The sequence below is a fragment of the Gadus macrocephalus genome, chromosome 7 (assembly GCF_031168955.1).
Source record: "Gadus macrocephalus chromosome 7, ASM3116895v1".
NCBI classification, from domain to species: Eukaryota; Metazoa; Chordata; class Actinopteri; order Gadiformes; family Gadidae; genus Gadus; species Gadus macrocephalus.
Window position 1 is genome coordinate 16,617,866 of NC_082388.1, and position 20,833 is coordinate 16,638,698.

General features: G+C 48.4%; 1 protein-coding gene across 1 annotated transcript; it reads right to left on the reverse strand.

Moving 5' to 3' along the window:
• Positions 1–1,069: 1,069 nt before the first annotated feature.
• Positions 1,070–18,677, reverse strand: tecta (tectorin alpha). Its single transcript, XM_060057004.1, has 24 exons — positions 18,521–18,677; positions 16,278–16,342; positions 16,027–16,163; positions 15,640–15,927; positions 15,355–15,492; positions 15,069–15,234; positions 14,402–14,814; positions 13,743–14,313; positions 12,919–13,529; positions 12,213–12,783; positions 11,466–12,106; positions 9,938–10,607; positions 9,387–9,586; positions 8,353–8,733; positions 7,667–7,953; positions 6,899–7,179; positions 6,195–6,305; positions 5,796–5,998; positions 5,138–5,301; positions 3,892–4,140; positions 3,020–3,182; positions 2,762–2,846; positions 1,875–1,994; positions 1,070–1,495 (listed from the first exon to the last, which is right to left on the reverse strand). Exons 2-24 carry the CDS (start codon positions 16,339–16,341, stop codon positions 1,392–1,394), a joined length of 6,618 nt encoding a protein of 2,205 aa, XP_059912987.1. The 5' UTR covers position 16,342; positions 18,521–18,677; the 3' UTR covers positions 1,070–1,391.
• Positions 18,678–20,833: the final 2,156 nt, after the last annotated feature.

The window sequence follows — 20,833 nt, forward strand, 5'->3', positions numbered from 1 at the left end:
GAATACAGATTTACTGTTGTCAGGGAGGGGTCCGTAGTTATGGTTCTGGGCTCATAGTTAGACCAGTTACTGAGTGAAGTTACTACTGTTCTGGATGCAGTGTTACTGTGTTAATAATATGGGGATTATTATATTTATGTATATTAAAATATATAAAACTATGGCAATGAAAACATTTAAATGAAGACTTAATGGTGAAAGATAGAGTAAAAGAGTGACACTGAATTGCAGTTAGTTTAAAAACACTTGATACATGTTGACTTTTAGGTTTTCATTTATTAAGGTAACTTGTCAAAAAAACAAGGGCACTTTTTATTTTTATTTGGGCACATTATAAAACTTTAGATTTTCTTAAATTACTGTTTATCAAAATCATACAAGTACCACCAACTGAGGACTGTACATTTCTACATATTAGGCAGTAACAGGAGCCTGGAAATGAGAAAATATTATGGAAGTTTGGCAGTTTTCACTTCAACATGCAACAAACACGTTGTTCTGTCACTTATTGTAGCCTGTGTTCAGTGTTTATATTCAGACATTGACATGTTACCTTATTGAGAAATAGAGAACATTTGCTGGCACTCATGCCCAGGTATCCATATAAAATCAACACATGCTCTATTTATCACCTTTTTATCAGTACATTTCATGGCCACCTTATTAAGCAGATAAGAACTTGGTTGCCGGCCAGTGATTAGTGTTAATGGCGTTATTGCTAGAAAATACCTGCAACGAAAACACTAGCGTAGCGTAACTGTTTGTTGAAAACTGTAGCGGAAGTATTAAAATGATTGCGAGACAAAAACAAATGTATTTCATACTAGTTGTTTGCATATTTAAAGAGATTGCTCACCCTGGCAGCTATGCTAGAACAGAGTATATAATTTGAATACACATTACATTACCTATGATGTATAGCCAGTTCATCCATCGAATACCCTTGGACAAGATAATGCAGGGACTAGGATCACAATGATGTGTCTCCTTAAAAAAAGTGTTGTTCCACTCATTTCAGTCATTTATGCTGAAAGTCTATCCATAACATCCATTTCATTTTTTTCTCATCTTTCTTATAAGTTATGGACATCAGTGATTTTTTTTGGTCTATTGTGAATGCTCTGTTGTAGTATCTGGTTTTCCAAACAAAAGATATTTCTTTGGATGTATTTAAATTATTAAAATAGTAAGTATTTAAATTATATTTTCCAAATGTATATCTGGGTTTATACGTGTTTCTCCAATTGAATACAATAATACACTCAGAAGGGTTGAATTTGAAATGTCTTTGATGGTGTGATTGGCCAACGTCTGGTCTACTGGCTGAGTAAGTCCAAGCAGGACTTATTTGGTTGCGTTTCTTCAAGTCTTTCACGGTGTTACCAGTTGGGTTAGCAGGTGAGTACAGTGTGCATGTGAACCAGGAGCCAGGCGACCAAGACAGTGACGCCCACAGGAAGAGCCTGGGCTCGAAGCATGGGACTCAAGTTCACGACTGAAATAGATCAGATAATAAAAGTCAAACTCATACATACTGCAGTATTGACTTAACAAGCAATGTGTATGCTTGTACCGTGTGTCTGTGTACTGTCAACATGTGCGTGTATGTGTATACTGTAAATGTGTGTACGGATGCTGGTGACTGTGTACACGGTAAATATGTATGTGTGTGTGTGTATGTATGCGCCCATACTGTTAATGTGTGTGTGTGTGTGTGTGTGTGCGTGTGTGTGTGTATGTGCGAGTGTTCGTATATTGTAAATGTGTGTTTGGGTGCATGTATTACTGTAAATGTGTGTTTGTGTGTGCATTTGCACATGAATATAATTTACATTTGTGTATGTGTGTGTGCGTGTGTGTTTATGTGGGATTACCCCGGCAGCTTTTTCCATCTCTCTGCAACATCCCGGTCACACAACTGCACACCGGCCCAGTCGTCTTACTGCTGCAGATCTGCTCACAACCCCCGTTGTTGAATTCACACCAGTCCGACTCTGGGGGTCAAAACCAAAGGCCTAAGACAACCTTTTAGAGGCACCCTTAGGTCAAGGCCTTCACGCTCCAGCAGTGTGCTAGGGTTTTCTTTGCTACGATGTGTCACCATTTAATAACGTCACCACCAGAGGCTATTATAAGCAAATGACCCAGCATTGTGTCACCACTGTTTATCACTTCAGTAGCCAAGTAACCAGATACAAAACAAGACAAGACTAACACTGGTTATTACAGTAGATGTTCATCATAGGCTGAGAATAGTGCAATAGTCAAAGTGATGACACAAATGGTTCGGACAGGGGTGTTAAAATGTAAGGAATTAGTTATTCACCAGGTCAGGCCACTTTATTTGTTGTAACCATTGTAATGATGGAATAAAGAAGTACAGACAAGAATGCTGCTTGAGAAAGGGCTCAGGTGTACTCCCCAACTCTAAAATGAGAGTCAAGACCTGGTTTAACCCTGCTTGGCAGCTCAGGTGTAGCTGATTCACCTAACATGTTGTCCTTTGTAGAAATGTGACCGGAAAGAAATACCCATTTAAACCACAACAATATATCTTTCTTATCTATATATCTATAGATCTATAAACATATCTATATATATTTATATGTATATTTACTAACTATGTTGGCCTTGGTGTATTTCAATCATATTGTGATACAGGTAATGGTGTCCACAACGGTGAACATTACACACAAACACACAACACACACAAACACACACACACACACACACACACACACACAAACTGAAGAGTGCCTACCTCTTCTTCTGATTGGCCCTACAGACAGTATGTGCTCCGTATGTTGACTGTCCTCCGAGTACATTCTCCTGGTGTGTGGGCAGTTCTGTTCACACAGTCGAAAAAAAACAAACAAACAAATGAACAATAAAAAAACAATAACTAACATAACTCCACAATGAGTCAAAGCACTCATCCATCATCATCATCATCATCCTCCAGCCCGGGCCCCAGAGTGGGAGCAGACCAACTGGTCAACGGGAGGCGGGTCTCTCTCACCACTTTGCAGGCGTTGGTCTCTGAGTCGCACAGGGACACATCGCAGTGCAGGTGCACCTCGTCGTAGTCGCCGATGAACTTGAACACGGTGACGTGGAAGCGGCAGGTGAGCGACACACCGTTCTCCGCCATGCCGATGGTGTTGTCCTTGATGTTCGGACAGCTGGACGGACGGACAGACACGGTGGAATGGTTGTTTAAAACAAACAACAATACAAATGTTCTGATGGGCCTATTAATCGTTGGCTATTTACACATGTAAGCATTATGTAATGCACATGTAACGTGTTAACATGGACGTATTGAAGCAGTTTTCAGGCACACGCTGCACCAGCCAAAACAAACAAGCACCCGTACACTGAGGAAAAGTACTGAACATCCTAGCCAATTAACAATAGGGCTTACATATTGTTACACCGCAATGACAGCCTTCATTTTGGAAGCATAGGAGCACCGGAATGTAAGTTTTTGGGTTGGTTGTTGGACAGTTCTTTGGGAAGTGTTCAGCGATTGATCGTGAAATGATTGGTCTTCATGGGAAGAAATTGTTGTGTTTGAAACTGTCAGTGTTTTCAGGCGAGATGTGGAAAAAAAATCATTAGCCTAGGTTACGGTATATTCACGTTAATTTAGGATTTGACAGTACTCCAAGTCACTTTAGTCCTCTCTCAATGGAGTATCGTCAATTAAAAATCTGATGATGCATTGTAATGCACAAGCCTATAACAAACACCTCACCTTCCGGTGGCACAACATTCCTACACACTGAATATGTGTCATCCACATTCCTATCGGCTGACTATAAGCATTCCTCCATTCCTATGGATCAGAAAGTACATTCCCATGATGCCACTGAATGGACGGTATGTTACCCCCGCTCTATGATGATGTAGCGCAGCCGGTCGCTGCTGTAGCGCGACGGCGTGGCCCAGCACATGTTGACGATGAGGATCAGCTGGTTCTCGTCGGCGCCCTCCACGAACACGCCCACGAAGAGGTTGTCCCGCGTGCTCAGCACCACCTCGCCCTCCCTGTAGGGCTGCCGGTACGAGCCGTTCTTGTACAGCGCCATCTTGGTGATGAAGTTGCCCTCCTGGGTGGGCAGCGTGAGGTTGATCACGCTGTAAAGGGCGGGGGGGGGGGCATGAAGAGGTGGCGGGGGATGGAGAGAAGTGATGTTGAGCGTTGTGGGGTGGTTTCAGTGTCAAGTTTTTGAACAATTCTTTGCTAATGGAGATCAGGATGTGTTACACACAACTAGCGACACTCTCCTACTTAGTGTGTCACTGATTAGTTATTTTATTCTGCTTTCTATGGGAAAATAAATCAAGCAATCTAGTTATGTAGGTCTTAGCTCAAATCAGAAATCAATACAATTTAATATGACCAATGTCGATCAATTCAATAATAATTCAGTGTATTTCTTTGAATGTTTAACTAAAGTTTAAATAGTGCTGGCAGTGCTGGTCGTTGATGCGCACCGAATGGACTACAGACGGAAATGAGTCCCCAGGATACAATCTGGCACATTTACGTGTACTGCTGTACATGTTCATCATTGTGCATTGTCTTGAAATAAATAAATAAAATGAATAAAGTAAACAAAGTAAACAACTGTTCTTCATTGGCGCAACTGAGCTTTGCGTAGTTCAGTCTTATCAACCTGTGGTATGCGTACCACCGGTGGTACAGGAGGGTACTGCAGAAGTATGTGGGATTTATAGAAGAAAATAAATATATTATAAATAAAGCCAGTAACTAGGCTTTAATTATTTCAAAATAGTTTCTTTGTGACTTCCAACATATGTTTTCAGTTGATGTTAACATCCAAAACATCCATTGATGTTTTGTGTTAACGTGTGTTTGCTCAATGAACACACGCGCTAAATAGAGAGCTCAAGTCTTTATCTTACCACTGTTCCTATTCCTGCGTTAATGATTGTGTGGAAAGGGGGCGCTGGCCGTTCTTGGTCATGCACTGCATGTTCATTCATGTATTGTTTACTGTTTGCATTTGATTCGGTCAGTTCAGGTCTTGATGACCATTGAGTGGTTCACCTGAGGTCAACGGTCAGGAACCACTAGTGGTTTGGTCCTGGTGGGCCCGTTCCATCTCACCTGAGCATGGGCTTCAGCACTGTCTCCAGGGAGATCTTGAGGTCCAGCTCGTAGGCGCAGGAGAACTCCACGTTGATGGTGCGGTCCCTGGTGATCACGTTGCCCGTGTTGTTCACGCTCTCGATCCACACCGTGTTCTTGTACATGATGTGCGTGCCGTTGGACTGCCGGGGGAGGAACCATGCGGAAGGAAGAAGGGTTAGGGTTTAGGGACGCGAAAAAAAGAACAAACATCTATAGATATACACCGTGAGTCAGTCCCTTTGGGTGCAAAAGGATTCACCTCCAGTTTGAGTGCAGAAGTAAAACAGTAAAACAGTCCAATATATTGTCCATACTTAGATAAAAGTGTTTTATTTTTTTATTTTTCATATCTATCTATCAGCTTTAATCTCTCTCTCTATATATATATATATATATATATATATATATATATACAGTATTTCATTAAATGTTTCTGTTTTCTACAGGTTAAATTAATACTGATATGTATGAGATGTACGAGGTTATGTGAATGTATGAACAAACATACAAACGTCTTTGTGTGGCTCAACTCGTGTGTGAGTCCTATCCTTGTTCTTAAGTCTGTGAGTCAGCCATTGAACGGCTCCTGACGTGTCTGCTCGGTGCGCCCTGAGGAGCGGGGGTCGAGGGGTACCTGCACGATGGAGCCACAGTGAGCCTTGGTGTTGTTGATCCGGAAGGAGATGAAGTCCTCTCCCTCGATGCCGGCGCAGTGCTGGTCGTTGATGCGCACGTCCTCCCTCTCGAAGCCCAGCTGGAAGAGCTTGCACTTGGAGATGGACACCTCCATCTGGGCGTGCTTGCAGGTCACCTCCGCCTGGATGATGTCATCGTCACCTTGGGGGAGAAGACAAAATCCAAACCAAAGACAATGAAGACAAAGACATTGTTTAACCGGCCTCATTTATGCATAGGAGTGAACAGAAAATCAACACTGCATCGACCAGCTGTTATGTATACTAGAAGCTGGCCGACTCTAAATTGAGTTAATCTTATCTCGATGAAGTTCCCTGCTCAGTGTCTCGTTACTCACCGCCGGGGCTGCTGGGTAACTCCGGGCAGCCGCAGAGGTCCCCCCCGTTCTCTTGCTCACAGGTATTGTTTGTGCAGATCTCTCCTGCACAGGGGTCATAGATCCATTCTGCTAAAGACAGGTCCACGCAACCATGTTAGCTGTCAGACTCAAAACACATTCACTGTTGCATTAGCATTTTGGCTAGTCCAAGACGTCATTCAAAATAAAGAGATTAAAATAACGTTAGTATTAATACCATGATTATACAGATACACAAATAGTTATTGTATTGATGCTGTCTTTATATATACACAACATGCACAAAGAGTATTCTATATGACGTCTCCCTCACATCTTTACACAGGTTGTACACTGTTGACGATGACATATGTGTAATATGACCATAATAGAGGAAAGAGGTTGGGTGTCTTGCTAACACCTTAACATTAAAAGTCTCAACCAAAGTGGATCAGATGGCTATCAGCCTCCAGCGGTCTACCACTAAAACCACTGTACAGTCATGGGAAGAGTTGGATCTAGCCTACACTGGATGGCCTCCCCCCCCCACGGCAGTTACCGCTCACATATAACCCATTTACTAGAACTGACGTGCAGGATGGGCTAGGCTAGGCTAACCACGCTTTCTTGTCCACCACTAGAAGGAAGAGGAAGGGGGGGGGGGGGGGGGGGGGGGGGAGGCTGCCGCCTGGCGGGGCCCTTACAGCAGTTCTCCTGGGCAATCCACTTGGTGGTGAGCGTGCCCATGGCGCGGCAGGCCTCGGCGTAGGCCGCCAGCGAGCCGCAGACCTGGGCCTTGCGGTGGTTGTAGCAGCCGTCCAGGTAGCAGGACTCGAAGAAGGGCCGGGGGTCCAGCAGGCCGTGGCAGGGCTGGAAGAAGCCCTTCATCTGGTTGAGCTTCTGGCAGCCGTCCTCGCCCTGGAGGCTCAGCACTGCCGTGTTGTCGCAGGACTGAGCCAGGGCCACGTACTGGGTCTCGTCGCAGCTGTGGACGGCGGGGAGGTGGGGGGGGGGGGATTCAGGTTTTTATTGGGGATCAGGTTTACTGAATGTAGTCCATAAAAATGGAAAAGTGCACTTTCAATTGGATTTTCATGCTCCACCTTGCTGAAGAATAAATGAAAAGAATAAACTAAATCGTTCCAAAGAGTAGAAAGTGAGAAACTAAAGCCCATATGGACCTTAGATCTATGAGAAACAATACAAGGACTATGGGCTCTGGACCTTGGTCCGATTCAATCGTTCCCACACTTTAATGACATCGCTGCACTGTGTCAGAGGCCATCATTTTCCTGAGCTGCCCAAAATACCAAGCTGGAAAGGTCTGCCAGCTTGTCATAATCTTGCAATGGCTGTTGTAGCCTTGAGAGGTTGATAAACTCACTAACGTTGTGTCGTGTACAGATAGATAACCCTTTAATCTTTTCCACTCAGTGTGCTTTTTCGGAGGCGGCGTGGGAGGACCTGCTCACCTGTTCTGCATGCCGTTGGTCTTCCAGCTCTGGGCCAGCTCCAAGGCGCTGACCGCTGGCTTGCCCCTGGATGTGATGTAGTCGTCGCTGGGGTCTCCGTTGAAGTTCCCGCACAGGCCGCACACCTTGTTCTGCAGCCGCTGGCCCATGGTGATGCTGAGGGTGTTGAAGCGGTTGTAGCGGATCTGGATGTCCTGGGGCGTGTCTATGACCAGGAAGCCCTCGGAGGTGGACAGGCGGGTCATCAGCCCTGTGACGAAAGGCACCGACACCGGTGTGCCGTTCACCTGGTGGGCAACAGCAACGGGCCGGTTACAGCTATGAGGCTGCACTCGACGATGGCTCACTTCCAATAGGAACTGCCTATTTAAGGATGGATTTCATTCATACGTGCGTACATACAAACATACAAACACACATACAGGCCGTATGCATGCATGCATACATACATCAATACATACATACATGCATAAATACAGACATACATTCATGCCTACCTATCTATCTACAGAACCTACATCCATCCATCCATCCAATCATCATCTACATAATATTGAAAAGCCTCAGGATCAACAAGACATCAGTCAGGCTGAAGGACACCTTTAGCCTTCAACTGAAGCCCCCCCCCCCCCCCCAGAAGAGCTCCCTCCCTGTTCTGCCTGAGAGCACCCCCCAGGGACCCTCACCTTGACCAGGCTGCCGGAGATGAGTATGTTCTCCTCGTTGATGTACAGGTAGACGTGGGAGATGGTGGTGAGGTTGGGCGTGCTCCACTTGTCGAAGTTGGCGATGAGCTGGAAGGAGAGGTCGGGCAGCTTGCGGCAGTTGGTGGACAGGACGAAGGAGCAGGAGGCGGGCAGGCGCAGCGAGGCGCCGTCGAAGGTGCGGAAGACGCCGCCGCCGGACGCCACGCAGTGCTGGGAGCGGCGGGCGAAGCAGCCGCGCACGCCGTAGCGCAGCGTGCACTCCTCCTCCGCCTTGCAGCGCCGCGGGTCGCACTGGATGAGGTTGCGGCCAATGCACTGGCAGCGCTTGGTGCAGTCGCTGTTCCAGAACAGCTGCTTGGGCTGGGGGGCGGGAACCAGGGAGACGGGCTGGTTGGATTTTTTTTTTTTTTTATAATTATGAAAAGTACTCAATACTATCCTCTCGGGAGTTTGGAGATGTGAATTGTATTTTATTTTTTACACTGCAGGCATTGCAGCACAAACAATAATTATGAAATATATTAATCTATTGAAAATAGTGAATGATGCAGAGATTCTAATTATTTTGTGTGTTTAAATAACACATAGCTAGAACATATAGTTAAACTTGCACCAGGTAAGAATTCCCATCAGCAGCCTCTTGAGGCTTGAGTCATGGCTACAGTTTTAGCAATGTTATTTTCAGATTTTCCCACTGGGGATGCAGTGTGGGGTTAAGGTGTACCAGAAAAAAACATTTCATATAATCCATACACGGGGAAGAACATCCATGAATGGATTGACTTGTGGATGGGTGTGGTATTGAGTTACATTCGCAAGAAACATTGTAGCTCTTATATATCGATGTATTGTCAGTAGATAACGACAGTGTTTTGGAGCTCATGAAAAACCTACAAAACCATCTCCACAGCAACATCCCATGCATCACTTTAATATTTCCTTCCCGGGATGAAACAGTCATGCATGTATTTGTTTAATCTCACTCGGTTCAGCCGAGACAAGGGTAAACTAACCTCGAAGTACTTGCCGTCCGTGTAGCAGCCGCAGTTCTGGGGCAGGAGGCAGCTCTTGCCATTGAGGACGTAGCCCTGGTCGCACAGGCAGCCCTCCACGCAGTCCTGGTTGCAGTCCCTCTGGCCGCGGGCCGGGGCGCACTGGGGCGGGCACACCGACATGCAGCTGGAGTAGTGGCTGTTGGCCGGGCAGCGCAGCACTGGGAGGAGCAGGCGACAGTTTACACCACTGAAAACCTTCCAACAGATGGATTGTTGGGTATGTTGGATAGATCTTTTAACTTTTTCCTGAAGCTTTGTGTGAATCGCAGAGGGTCATCCTTTTCAAAAGTTTTAAGTATATAATGAAAACGACATGACAGTTCCAGGAAAAGAGCCCAGAGTAAAACTTTCAACAAGGAAGCCACTTTGAACAACCAAACATTAATGTCTTTATCTATTTCTTTTGCATGTCATCCTGAACCACAGGCAGCAATATACTGCATCAGTTCTGCAGTAAAACCTTTGAAATCTACATCACAGAAAAAAAAACACGAGCATGCCAGCCTCACCGCAGGGGGTGTTAGACCTCCATCCAAAGATGGGCAGCCCTTGCGTCTGGCAGGTGCTGGCGTAGATCTGCAGCCAGTTGCAGATGGTCTCCGGGGCTCCCTGGTCCAGACAGGTGTCCTGCAGGCAGCTCTGGTAGAAGAACGCCGGCGGGACCTTGCTGTGGCAGCTGACGAACACGCCGGCGCGGTCCACGATCAGACCGCAGAGCCTCACCGCCTCGGGCTCCACGAACACGTAGAGCCCGTCCCCGATGTGGAAGCGCATGCCCATGTTGCGCTCAACGCCCTCCCTCACCTCCGGGTCGGCCGTGGCGCCGTCATAGCCCTCCGACACGGCGGCGGAGTCTTCGTTGCCGTGGCTCTTCTCGCCCAGGCCGCAGCGGGGGCAGGAGTCCCCGCAGCCCACCTGGCAGAAGGTGTCCCTCTCGGCCCACGCCATGCCCCAGTCGGCAGTGCTGGAGAGGACGGGCGGCGACGGGGGCAGGCCCTGGCAGATGCCGCAGGTGGTGTTGTAGATGGCGTGGGGCAGGCTGAGCAGGAGGAGGGTGTTCCAGTCGAAGACCACCTTCAGGCCGAAGTCGGACTCCAGGATCAGCAGCATGCCCAAGGTGACCACGGTGATTTTCCCCGAGCCCAACTTCAGGGGGAGATAGAGGCGCTCCTTGTTCACCTGGCAGCAGGGAGAGTATGGATCATTTATGGCTCTGTGTGGTTCTATTCTTTCCCATCATCAGGTCATTGTTGATTATGGATATCTTATTTTGCTTGTGTGTCGTTCCGATGGACACAAGAGACGGATTGGTATAGAGAGATTATTAGGAATTTTCTTTGTTTTTACCTGATTTGCAATAATTATTTAAAATTACTTTTGATTAAAAAGTTAGAATAATTACTGTATGAGATTTCCTTGAGCAAGGTTAGAAATTGCAATAAAACTTGTTGAATTCAATTTGAAGAGAAAGAAATCTAGTTATTTTTTTGCCATTCATACGCACACAGGTTGGTCTCAGCCTGCCTTGTGGGTTTGTATGTGTGTGTATGTGTGTGTAGATGGGGTCGGTTTGGGTGTGAAGCACCTGTTGGTGTGTAGTGTGAGGTGTGTGTGAGTGTTTGTGTGTGTGCCGGTGTGGTGTGTATGTTGGATTATGTGCGAGTTCTGGCTCTCTTCAGATCTTTTCAGTCAGTTTGTGAACCCATTCCAAATGTCGCTCAGGGGTCGGGCGTTTTTCTCTGAGCCAAATCCAGTACGTTAAAAGATTGAAATAAGATCCGCCTTGAGCCAATCAAAGAAGAATTCACCCTCTGCCTAGTTATTCTATCGGCTTGATTAGAAATAACTCACACTCACCAATACAAAAAGTATGACCTTCACAGGTTCTGCATTATCTTTCAATTCACATTAAATATGGGTCAAAGATCCCGATGGAAAGTGGAATAATATTCACCACAGGAATGAAGTTGACCATACACTCAGGACTTTCTGAGAAGAGAGGGGAAAAAAAAGACACAACCATGAAGTCTCACACACCGTGACTGTGTTTTTGTAGCTCCGCGACACTTCAATCTCGTAGCCGTAGACCTCCAGCACGAACCCACGGACCCAGATGGCTTGGCCCGTGTCGCGCTCCTCGTTGCGGGCGGCCATTTTGAAGGTTGGGAAGGTGTTTGAGGATCCCCCGGCGATCAGCTGGCCCGGCTCCTCGTCCCCCCTGCAGTTGGTCGTGGCCAGCTGCAGGGTGCAAGAGCTCTGCAGCTCGAACGGCACACCGCCGAACGGCAGGAAGTGTCCGTAGCCGGCGGCGGCGCACAGGGCCTCGGTGCGCGGCTGGCAGAAGTAGAGGCCGCCGTTCTCCTCGCAGTACTCCTCCGCGTGACAGGGCCCCGTCTGGCAGTACACGCTGTTGTCTGAGCCGTTGCAGTAGCAGCGCTCCAGGCACTCCCTGTCCCTCCAGAAGGTCTGGTTGGTGGCCAGCTTGCGCCCGTGGCTCTTGCAGCCGCAGTCGCTGCGGGCCACGCAGAGCCCATCGCGGAGGGCGTAGCCTTCCTCGCACTGGCAGCCCTCCTGGCACGGCAGCGGGCACGGCCTCCGGGGCTCGTCCAGGTTATCACAGGTCAGAGGGCAGGCGTTGGTGCACTCGTCAAAGTGGCCGTGGTCTGGACAAGGCAGCGCTGCTCCCAGTCATAAAAAAATTTAACAAAAAAGAAACAACTGTTAATCCTGTAAACGATGGTAGTCGCTAAAGCCCTACGAGCCATTTTAACGCTGTCTACTCACGGCAGTTGGTGGTGCTTCTCCAGGACGCCAGGCCCACCTGGGCGTCCTGACAGGCCGAGGCGTAGGCCTGCAGAGAGGAACACAGGGCAGAGCGGTTGCCTTCCTTCACGCACATGTTGTACAGACAGTTCCGGAAGAACGGCGAGGGGTTGATGGCGTCGTGGCACGCCAGGAAGGAGCTGTTCCCTGGGTCGTTGATGCTGCCGCACATGTAGGGGCTCTGGTAGACGCGGAGGTCCGTGCACATGCGGTAGAGGTCGTCGCAGTCGCCGTTGCAGGTGAGGTCGTCGGCGATGGCGCGCCAGCCCTCTGTGAACTGCTCGCTGGACTCTGCCAGGCGGCCGTTGGGCAGGCGGAGGTCGTCTGACGCGTTGCGGTTGAAGAAGCCGCAGAGGCCGCAGGTGGCGTTGTAGAAGACGGTGGAGAGGGAGATGTTGAGGAAGCCCTGGCGGTTGTAATGCACCCGGATCACGCCGGGGCACTCCACCACCGTGACGTTGCCCGGGGCTTTGTAGATCAACATCGTCTCCAGTGGATGCACGTACGGGAGGGGCACCACTTCAGCATTTACCTGGGATACAAGAAGGTGAAGAAAACAGTATTAAAAAGGATTAAATATCATTATTCTTTCTTTCAAATGGCATGGGTTGGGCCTTCATCCGACAAGTTACGGCCGGTTATCCTGGTGAAAGAAAGAACAACAAACCTTCACTATGTCAAAATCGGTGCCTCCTATCTGGGCTTCGATGTTCGCCACCCTGACCACCACAGGCCTCATCCAAGTCGGGCCTTTGTTCACCAACTTCCTGCCGATCTTCACCTCCACGCTGGAAACGTTGCGGGGTGCCGAGCCACACAGCTTCAGCAGGTAGTAGGAGCTGTCGTCAGGGAAGGACATGGAGACGCCGTCGAACGACGACGTCACCGTGTTCTGGGCGACCGAGCAGGTCCCCTCCCTCAGAGGGTAGCAGCCCAGCCGGCCCACCTCCGCCGTGCACACCTCCCCTTCGCGACACGAGTCGTTGAAGCAGGACACCTCCCCCGCGGGGCCGCAGACACAGCGCAGCTTACACTCGCTGGCTTTGCTGCTCGTGCCCGCCCAGAAGGTGTCGTTACGGGGGTAGTAGAGACCCTCGTGCTCACAGCCGCAGTCATCGAGATTCACACAGCGGCTGCCGCTCAGGATGTAGCCTGGGTCGCACTGGCAGCCCTCAGTGCATGGGTGGGCGCAGTAGAGGGCAGAGGTGAGGTCCGAGCAGGAGGACGGACAGGCGCTGGTGCACACCTGGTAGTGGCTATCCTCCGGACACGACAAGGCTAACAGTGAATGCAACGGAAGATAAATGTAGGATCCAAAAAGGTAAACATTTTTGGCAATTCCTTGCTCATTCACTCTTTGGAAAATACCAACAAATGCACATCACAAATAAGCAAACATATTCTGTAGTTACCTTTACCTACAAAATTACCTTTGGTTAAGGGTTGCTCTAGTCAAGGTATTCATTTTAATGTGTCAGATTCAGTACTTACCACAGAAGTTGCGGGATCTCCAGGGCCGTATAGTGACTCCCAGGGCCTGACAGGCCATAGAGTAGGCCTGGATGGCATGGCACAGAGTGGTGATGTTATCCCTGTTGCTACACAGATCATACACACAGCTGTAGACAAACGCAGTGGGGTCCACCACGGCTCTGCAGTCCCTAAAGGGGCCGTCTGTTTTGTTGATCAGCCCACAGTAGTCGGAACGAAAGTAGAAGGCCTCGATGGCCGGGTCACACATGCTGCAGTTCTGAGTACATCCGTCGTGACACCTCCAGTCTGTATCGTCTGCCCGCCAGCTACCCCCTAGCTCCACCACACTTTCGGCCAGAGACCCATCGGGCAACACTGGGTCGTCGGCAGGGTCATCGTTATAGTTTCCACACAGGCCACAAGTGTTGTTGAAGTAGGAGCTAGGCAATGAGATAGAGGCATAGTGTTGGCCATCGTAGGTAACTAAAAGGCCAAAGTCTGTTTCCAAGGCTATTGCAACTCCAGATTGGTAAACCCTTATGGCACCGAGTTGAAGCTGAACAGGTAAAGTCTTCATAAGACCATCCACCTGCAAAACGGATGAACGTTAGCCTATGATATTATAATGACAGTACTTACTCTCAATCATTACCTCAACAGACACCGGCTACCCTCACCTGAGCGGTTCCCAAGCTTCCCTTGGGCAGAGTGACTCGATGCCCGTACACCTCCACTGTCACATCTCTGAGCCAAGAGACGGAGGCCATGCCACGGTTTTCATTCTTGGCCTCCACGCTGAAGTAAGGCAGCCCTACCACCTCCCAGCATGGCCGCGCCAGCAGGTAGGAACAGGTTCCCTGGAAGTGATAGAGGAAGCCATCGAAGGTGTGGTAGTGTGGGTCACCGAAGACCACGCAGGTGCTGGTGCGGACGGGCTGGCAGTAGAAGGCGCCCTCCTGCTGCTCACAGGTCTCCAGCTGGCCGCAGGGCGCCTCCTGACACTGGACTTCGTTGTCCATGTCGAGGCAGCGACAGCGCAGAGAGCACTGGTCGGACAGCCAGAAGATCTCCCCCCGCCTGTAGAAGCGCCCTGAGGAGGGTTGAAGAGGAAGAAGACGATGGTCACGGTACGCTACAGTATCAGTCGAGTTGCGTCTTGCACCTATTTTGTGTTTTTACTCAGATTCTACAACTAAGAGTTACACAGTAAACTCTTCCAGAATCCAGAAAAAGAAGCTGCATCAGGATGAACATCGATGCCTTATATGAAGCCATGCTGACATATCGAAACACTTCTTCACAACGAAAAACAAATCAAAGTCTGCCTTCTTTTTATAAACTTGCCATTGTAGCTGCAGCCATTTGCAGGATCTATCAATTCAGTGTCCACCCGGAACACCCAACGCCCCGGCACATTTACGTTGGTTGTCTGCTCAATGTTCACAACGTCGTTGGACCGTGAACCTGGCAGGTTGAAGAAATGGCCAATGTCTCCTCCATTGAAACCTGACTGAATAGGGCAGAGGTGTGAGGGATTGGAGAGGGAAAGTCATATCATCTATACCTTCTTAAATATTGTGATATTTCTCCATGTGTTGTGGTCCCGTTGGGGGAATCATGACCAGAATACCTGTGCTGTCGTCCCACCCAATCCGGTCAGGGGATCTCCTCCGCTGGCGGTTCCTGTGCTCCACAAGACCTCTCCATAGTTGAATATAGAGAAGGATGTTGCGCCATCGGAGACGAGCACACACTGGAATGTATTTACCTTGATCAAGAGAAGAAATCAATTGAAGGGGAGAGAACGTTTAGGAGGATTCAAATATAAAAATAAACGGTATTATCTGAAACAACTTGGATCAATCAATTGGGAAAAGCTTCATGATGTACATTTACGCAATGCAAGTCGATTTACCGGAGTTGTCTGGCTGCCTCCATAGAAGGTGACCTGGTGCCAAGTTGCGATGAAAGCCCAGGCAGCAGTAAAGCCTGATATGTTTTTAAAGTACTTGCGTATGTCTTGCGTGGCCCGCTCTAGTATTTCGGGCTCGACGGTCTCACGGTAATACACGTCCCCTCTAATGCCATTGTGCACGTCCGCCCACAGTGGAGCAATGAATGATCTACTGTCACTCAGGGGAAAGGCTTCGGGGGTGAACTGGCTGACTTGCACATTGAAGGAGATCACGCCATTGTTGTTGACCTGCACGCAACAGAATAGGAACACCAATAGAAATTAGACACCCTGTAATATGTGGAGTTCCTTAATGCAGTTCCCGGGATGGATTAGAGTTGGGCTCACGTAAATGGAGCGGTAGGGGCCATTGAAGAAAACGAACGGGAGGAGCAGAACCACTTCTGCAGAACTCCCATCATCCATCTTGGGGGTCTCTTGATCTCGGCCCGGTCCGTAGGGGTACATGATGTCCTGATTACCAGCTGAGTAGGAGGTAAGAGTGGTCAGGAACATGAAGATACATTGAGAAATGCATTGACTTCTTCTCAATGGCGGATTTTCCTGGACAGGGCACAAATGGCAAAAAACATACGTACCTCTAATCTGTGCAAAGATGCTGAGGAGGTGCAGCACAATCACTGGATTTACTGGGCTGACCATCCTGAGGATTGTAGAGGAGATTGGGGAAGAGGAGGAGATGGTCAGCTCTGATAGCGTATCCCACAATTGAACAGGATTGTTACAACCATACTCATAAAGAAGAGTGACAATTAACAGATTAACTTTGGTAATGTATGGGCAAAGTTAATCTATTTCCTATGCAGCACCAAACAAGTTTCACCATCACCAATCTGGGCTTGTCCACTGCTGGGCAGAACCAGATGGTAGAAGGAACCTACCAAACTCTTTTTTTCCCTTTTTTTCGGCATGTTCTAACTTCTTTAAGACTCGCTCCCAGGTCTCCCCGGGGGAGCTCTGAAAAGGCCCCATTATGCCTGCCAGAACAATATGTCAGGATCACGTTCGCCTCAGGATCCCATGCTAACGGACAAACGGTGTACTCGGGGGCCTCTCTGTGTGTGTGTGTGTGTGTGTGTGTGTGTGCGCTGTGGGCTCCCTGTGGCTCGCCCCGACCCTGGCCCACTCCACTCACAGCGTCTCGCAGTCTGAGGCTGGGAGTTACTCAGGACCTCATTACCACTTCTGCTTGGGAGCAATCCATGCCTTGTTAGCTAAAGGAAGAGGGGCGTAAACACGGGGCTGCTAATGGCTTTAAGTGACCAGGTCTGGGGTGCCCAGGTCGCTGCGCTGGGCCCATGGGGCTGTTCCGTACCTGGCTTGGCAGGCTTTCAATTGCGAAACTAGCTTGCACTGCCAGGGCGGCAGATATCAGAGTTCACCCTATAGCACTAAGCACCGCTCTCACTTGACCTGGTACAATTTGACTTTTAGTAAAGGGTCGTAGGGTTTTTTGAGGGTCTTATTTGTCGATAGAATCGCTTTACTTGCGGCCTGCAGGATTCAGCACTTGAAAATGGAGGGTCGACTGGTACTCATTCAACTAATCAAAACACAACTAATGAAAAACTTTCATATATATTTTTTTTAAATAAAGGTTTTTGCCAGATTTGCTGGTTATCGGATACTTTTTATTATTGTCTTGAATGAAAGCACAGACTTCATACTTCAATCATTCACTTAATTCAATATCAAGTGTTTCAGAGACGTGACATCATCAAGGCTACATAAAGACAGCTAAACTCAGACTTAAATCAGTATTATGAAATTTAGAAAAAAAGATATCTAGATATAATATGATATATATCGAATAATTAAAACCAACATTTATTTTTTTGGCTCCAATGTGATAAAAATATAACCAGGATGTGAGTATCAGCTTTTATTAACTCATTTAATATGATCATAATTCATGATCACCAAATGGATTCATTTTTTGCATTCACGTCGGCTTAGCATTCATACAGCTCTCTGATGCTATTGAAACGTATAAACATTCCTCTGGATATGCGGGTCCCTTCCTCTCGGTTGAACTGCAGGTGGGCCGGTGTTAGTGGCCCCTGGTGAGAGAGGATTCATTGTAGTTTCACCAGCCTTTTGTCACACCTCATCATCAGCCGATGGGACAATTATGACGATTGTCATTGGTGAGCTCTGAGTCTCACAGCTCACCATCTCATCTGATCATTTAGACGATGTGCTCCTTGAACCAGGCCTGTTTAGGTAAGGCTTGTGGAAAACCTATGTCCACTTTTGTCGGTTGAAGGATGGCACAGACAATTGACGCCTGTGATGTATCACCCACATATGACAAGTCAGAGTTCCTAGGTCACTCAGAAACTGCAAATCGTTGGGATATTTCTAACATTAGTGTTATCTTTAAATTTTTCTTCCAGGACGCTTATGGGCATAACTTCTTATTCAGTTTAAATCACGTGAAAAAAAATAACAATGATATGACTTTTAGTTAGTTTTAGTATTTTGTATTCAAGTTTATCTAAACTACATCTTAATCTTGTATAAAAAAAATCCACCGTTAGTTTTTAAAATTGATGTCAATAGCCATGTTTTATCTTATCTGCTACTAGAGAGCATTATGGCATACATCCTGCTACAGTACACTGTATGAATCCCAATAGATGAAATGACTTGACACTTCCACATCCTTCCCGCCTGAGAAACAACAGCATCGCAGTAGTATTACAGGTACCTGAGCAGGTATCCTATTTACGCCAGACAATTCTAACCATGAGTAGTAACAACCACAGGACCAATTAAGGGTCAGAGGCGGTCTGTTGCGTCCAGAGAGGATGACACTCACCTGGCTTCAGAAGACTGACATCTAGCACCTCAGCTCTCTCAGCCCGGCTGCCTTCACAGAGCAGAGGACCATCCACAGGGCGCCGGCGGCTAGGCAGCGAGGCGGCAGCGTTAGGGTTCGAGACGGGGAGATGGGGGTGACTGGAGGACGGGAACGCTGCCTATGTGATGGTGGTGGGGGAGTGGGGAAAAGGGGGAGGGAGGGAGGGAGGGAGGGAGGGTGGGAGGGAGGCGTGAGACACGGATGCCCCTCTGTAGTCACGCTGCTCGGCAGATTCCCTCCCCTCTGCTTCGGGAAGAACAGACCTGAGCGTCCCGGCCGGGGAGGAATACAAGTTGTAACGTTTTAAAGAGGATAAAAAGATATCAAACCGGCAGGGGAATCCTTGGTGCCGGACCCGTGCTCGGTGAGGTTGAGCAGAAGAAGGATTCGAGAGTTTGGGGGAAAAAAGCAGGGGTAAAATAAAGCCCTTGTTGGGAGCTCAGTAAGGCGCAGCTGAACAGAGACGTAAGCTGAAAACTCGGATAGCGGATAGTGTTCAACTTAATCTGAGCTCCGAGTCTGGAGTGAGAGGGAGGTAGGGATGGAGGAGGAGGAGTTGGGGCGGCATGCAGTGGGTGTGGGGGGTCAACTGAAAAGCATGTGATGAAAGCGGAGAAAAAAAACAGAAGAAAAGTAAGCCGAGATCCGAGAACGACAGAATATTGGTCTGAGGGGGGGCTGACGGAGGGCCGGACATGGGGGGCTTGGGGGGGGGGGGGGGGGGTACTGGGGTGAATGCACCCAAAAATGAATGCGGATTGAAGCGAATGCACCCAAAAATGTCTAGTCGATTGAGGCCCCCCTGGATGTACCCTTCGCGGTCCTTCCTCTTCCCGTAGACCCTATGACTGGGTTTCACTCGGCACAGCCAAGGGTAGTCTCCGTGCACCTGAGCACTCACGATGAACCAAAGTAGGGGAGTCACACCCTGGGGATGCTCACAGACTGAACAAGACCCGAAGCTTTCCTGGTCCCCAGAGGAGGAGTTGGGTTACGGCATTAACATGACTCACTTAGGACTCACTATGCGCTCTTTTTGTTAATTACGAACAGCCTCATTTACAAGACGCTTTATTTCCACCGATCCTGGAGAGATAACTTCAGCATTGTGTGTGTGCGTGTGTGTGTGTGTGTGTGTGTGTGTGTGTGTGTGTGTGTGTGTGTGTGTGTGTGTGTGTGTGTGTGTGTGTGTGTGTGTGTGTGTGTGTTTGTGTGCGGGCCCGGGGGTATGTTGTGTTTCCAATCTCAGGTGGATCCAAGGAGATGTGGGCTGGGAAGGAGAAGACCTGCGTCAGGTGATCCATTGTGCAGGTGAAGGGACAGTGGCAGTAACAGGAGAGGCCGGGGAGCCGGACGTGTGAAAGGCTGAGGGACCGAGGGCACACCCCGGGCCCCCATTAACCAGCGAGCCCAGGCCCTCTGCGGAGGCCGCCATTGTGCGGCGGCCATGTCTTGTTGTGTAAATGCGCGCATACCCGTAGCCAACCTGTAAAAGAGCTAGCGAAGGGAGAGGAGCACAAAGACGCCGTGAACAAAACAACATACAACAGCGAGAAAGAAACCTAAACGAAACAACCCTAAGGAAACGTTTTTATTTTTGTTAAACGCTGGTCACTGCGTCTAGTGTTCCTGGGAATGTCTGGACGGCTGTTGGCCGTGTTGGCGGTGGTGAGGTAACAGCCTGACCCAGACCCTTGCACAGGTCTTCACACTTCGCCTGTAAGGGTGCGGAAGGTGATGAGACTGTGTGACGATCCCAGTCTGCTCGAAACCACTGTTGCATGGCACTCCTTTTCTTTTCTTGCTTAACTGAGGCTTTATGGTAGGAGCTGGTGTGTGTCTGGGTCCCCTTTAATGGCCAGGGGACCTCAATGTGAACTCTGAAAATCCCAGCCATTTCTTTCTTTCCTTATCAACATCAGCCCCTGTTCATAACAATGTCTGCACGTTATGCCATCCTGGCTACGAATCATTAGTTTTCCATACGGCGACATTAAAACAAAAATGTCCTTAAAAATGCACCATCATACAAACTATGTATCTATATGAGTAAGCAATGTCCTTCAACCTCATATGGATATCAGGCAACCCCTAACTGCCCTATGGGATCACTATATAAGAAACAATTGCAAACATGGGGCTCTGGATGTAATTAGTAGGCCTATCTCTTTACCCTTGCGATTAACAAAACTCTCCCCATACACGACCTGGGGATAAATGTGATAACCCTTGGCCACACAAATCGCTCAAACTGGCAGCCGGACTAAGTGG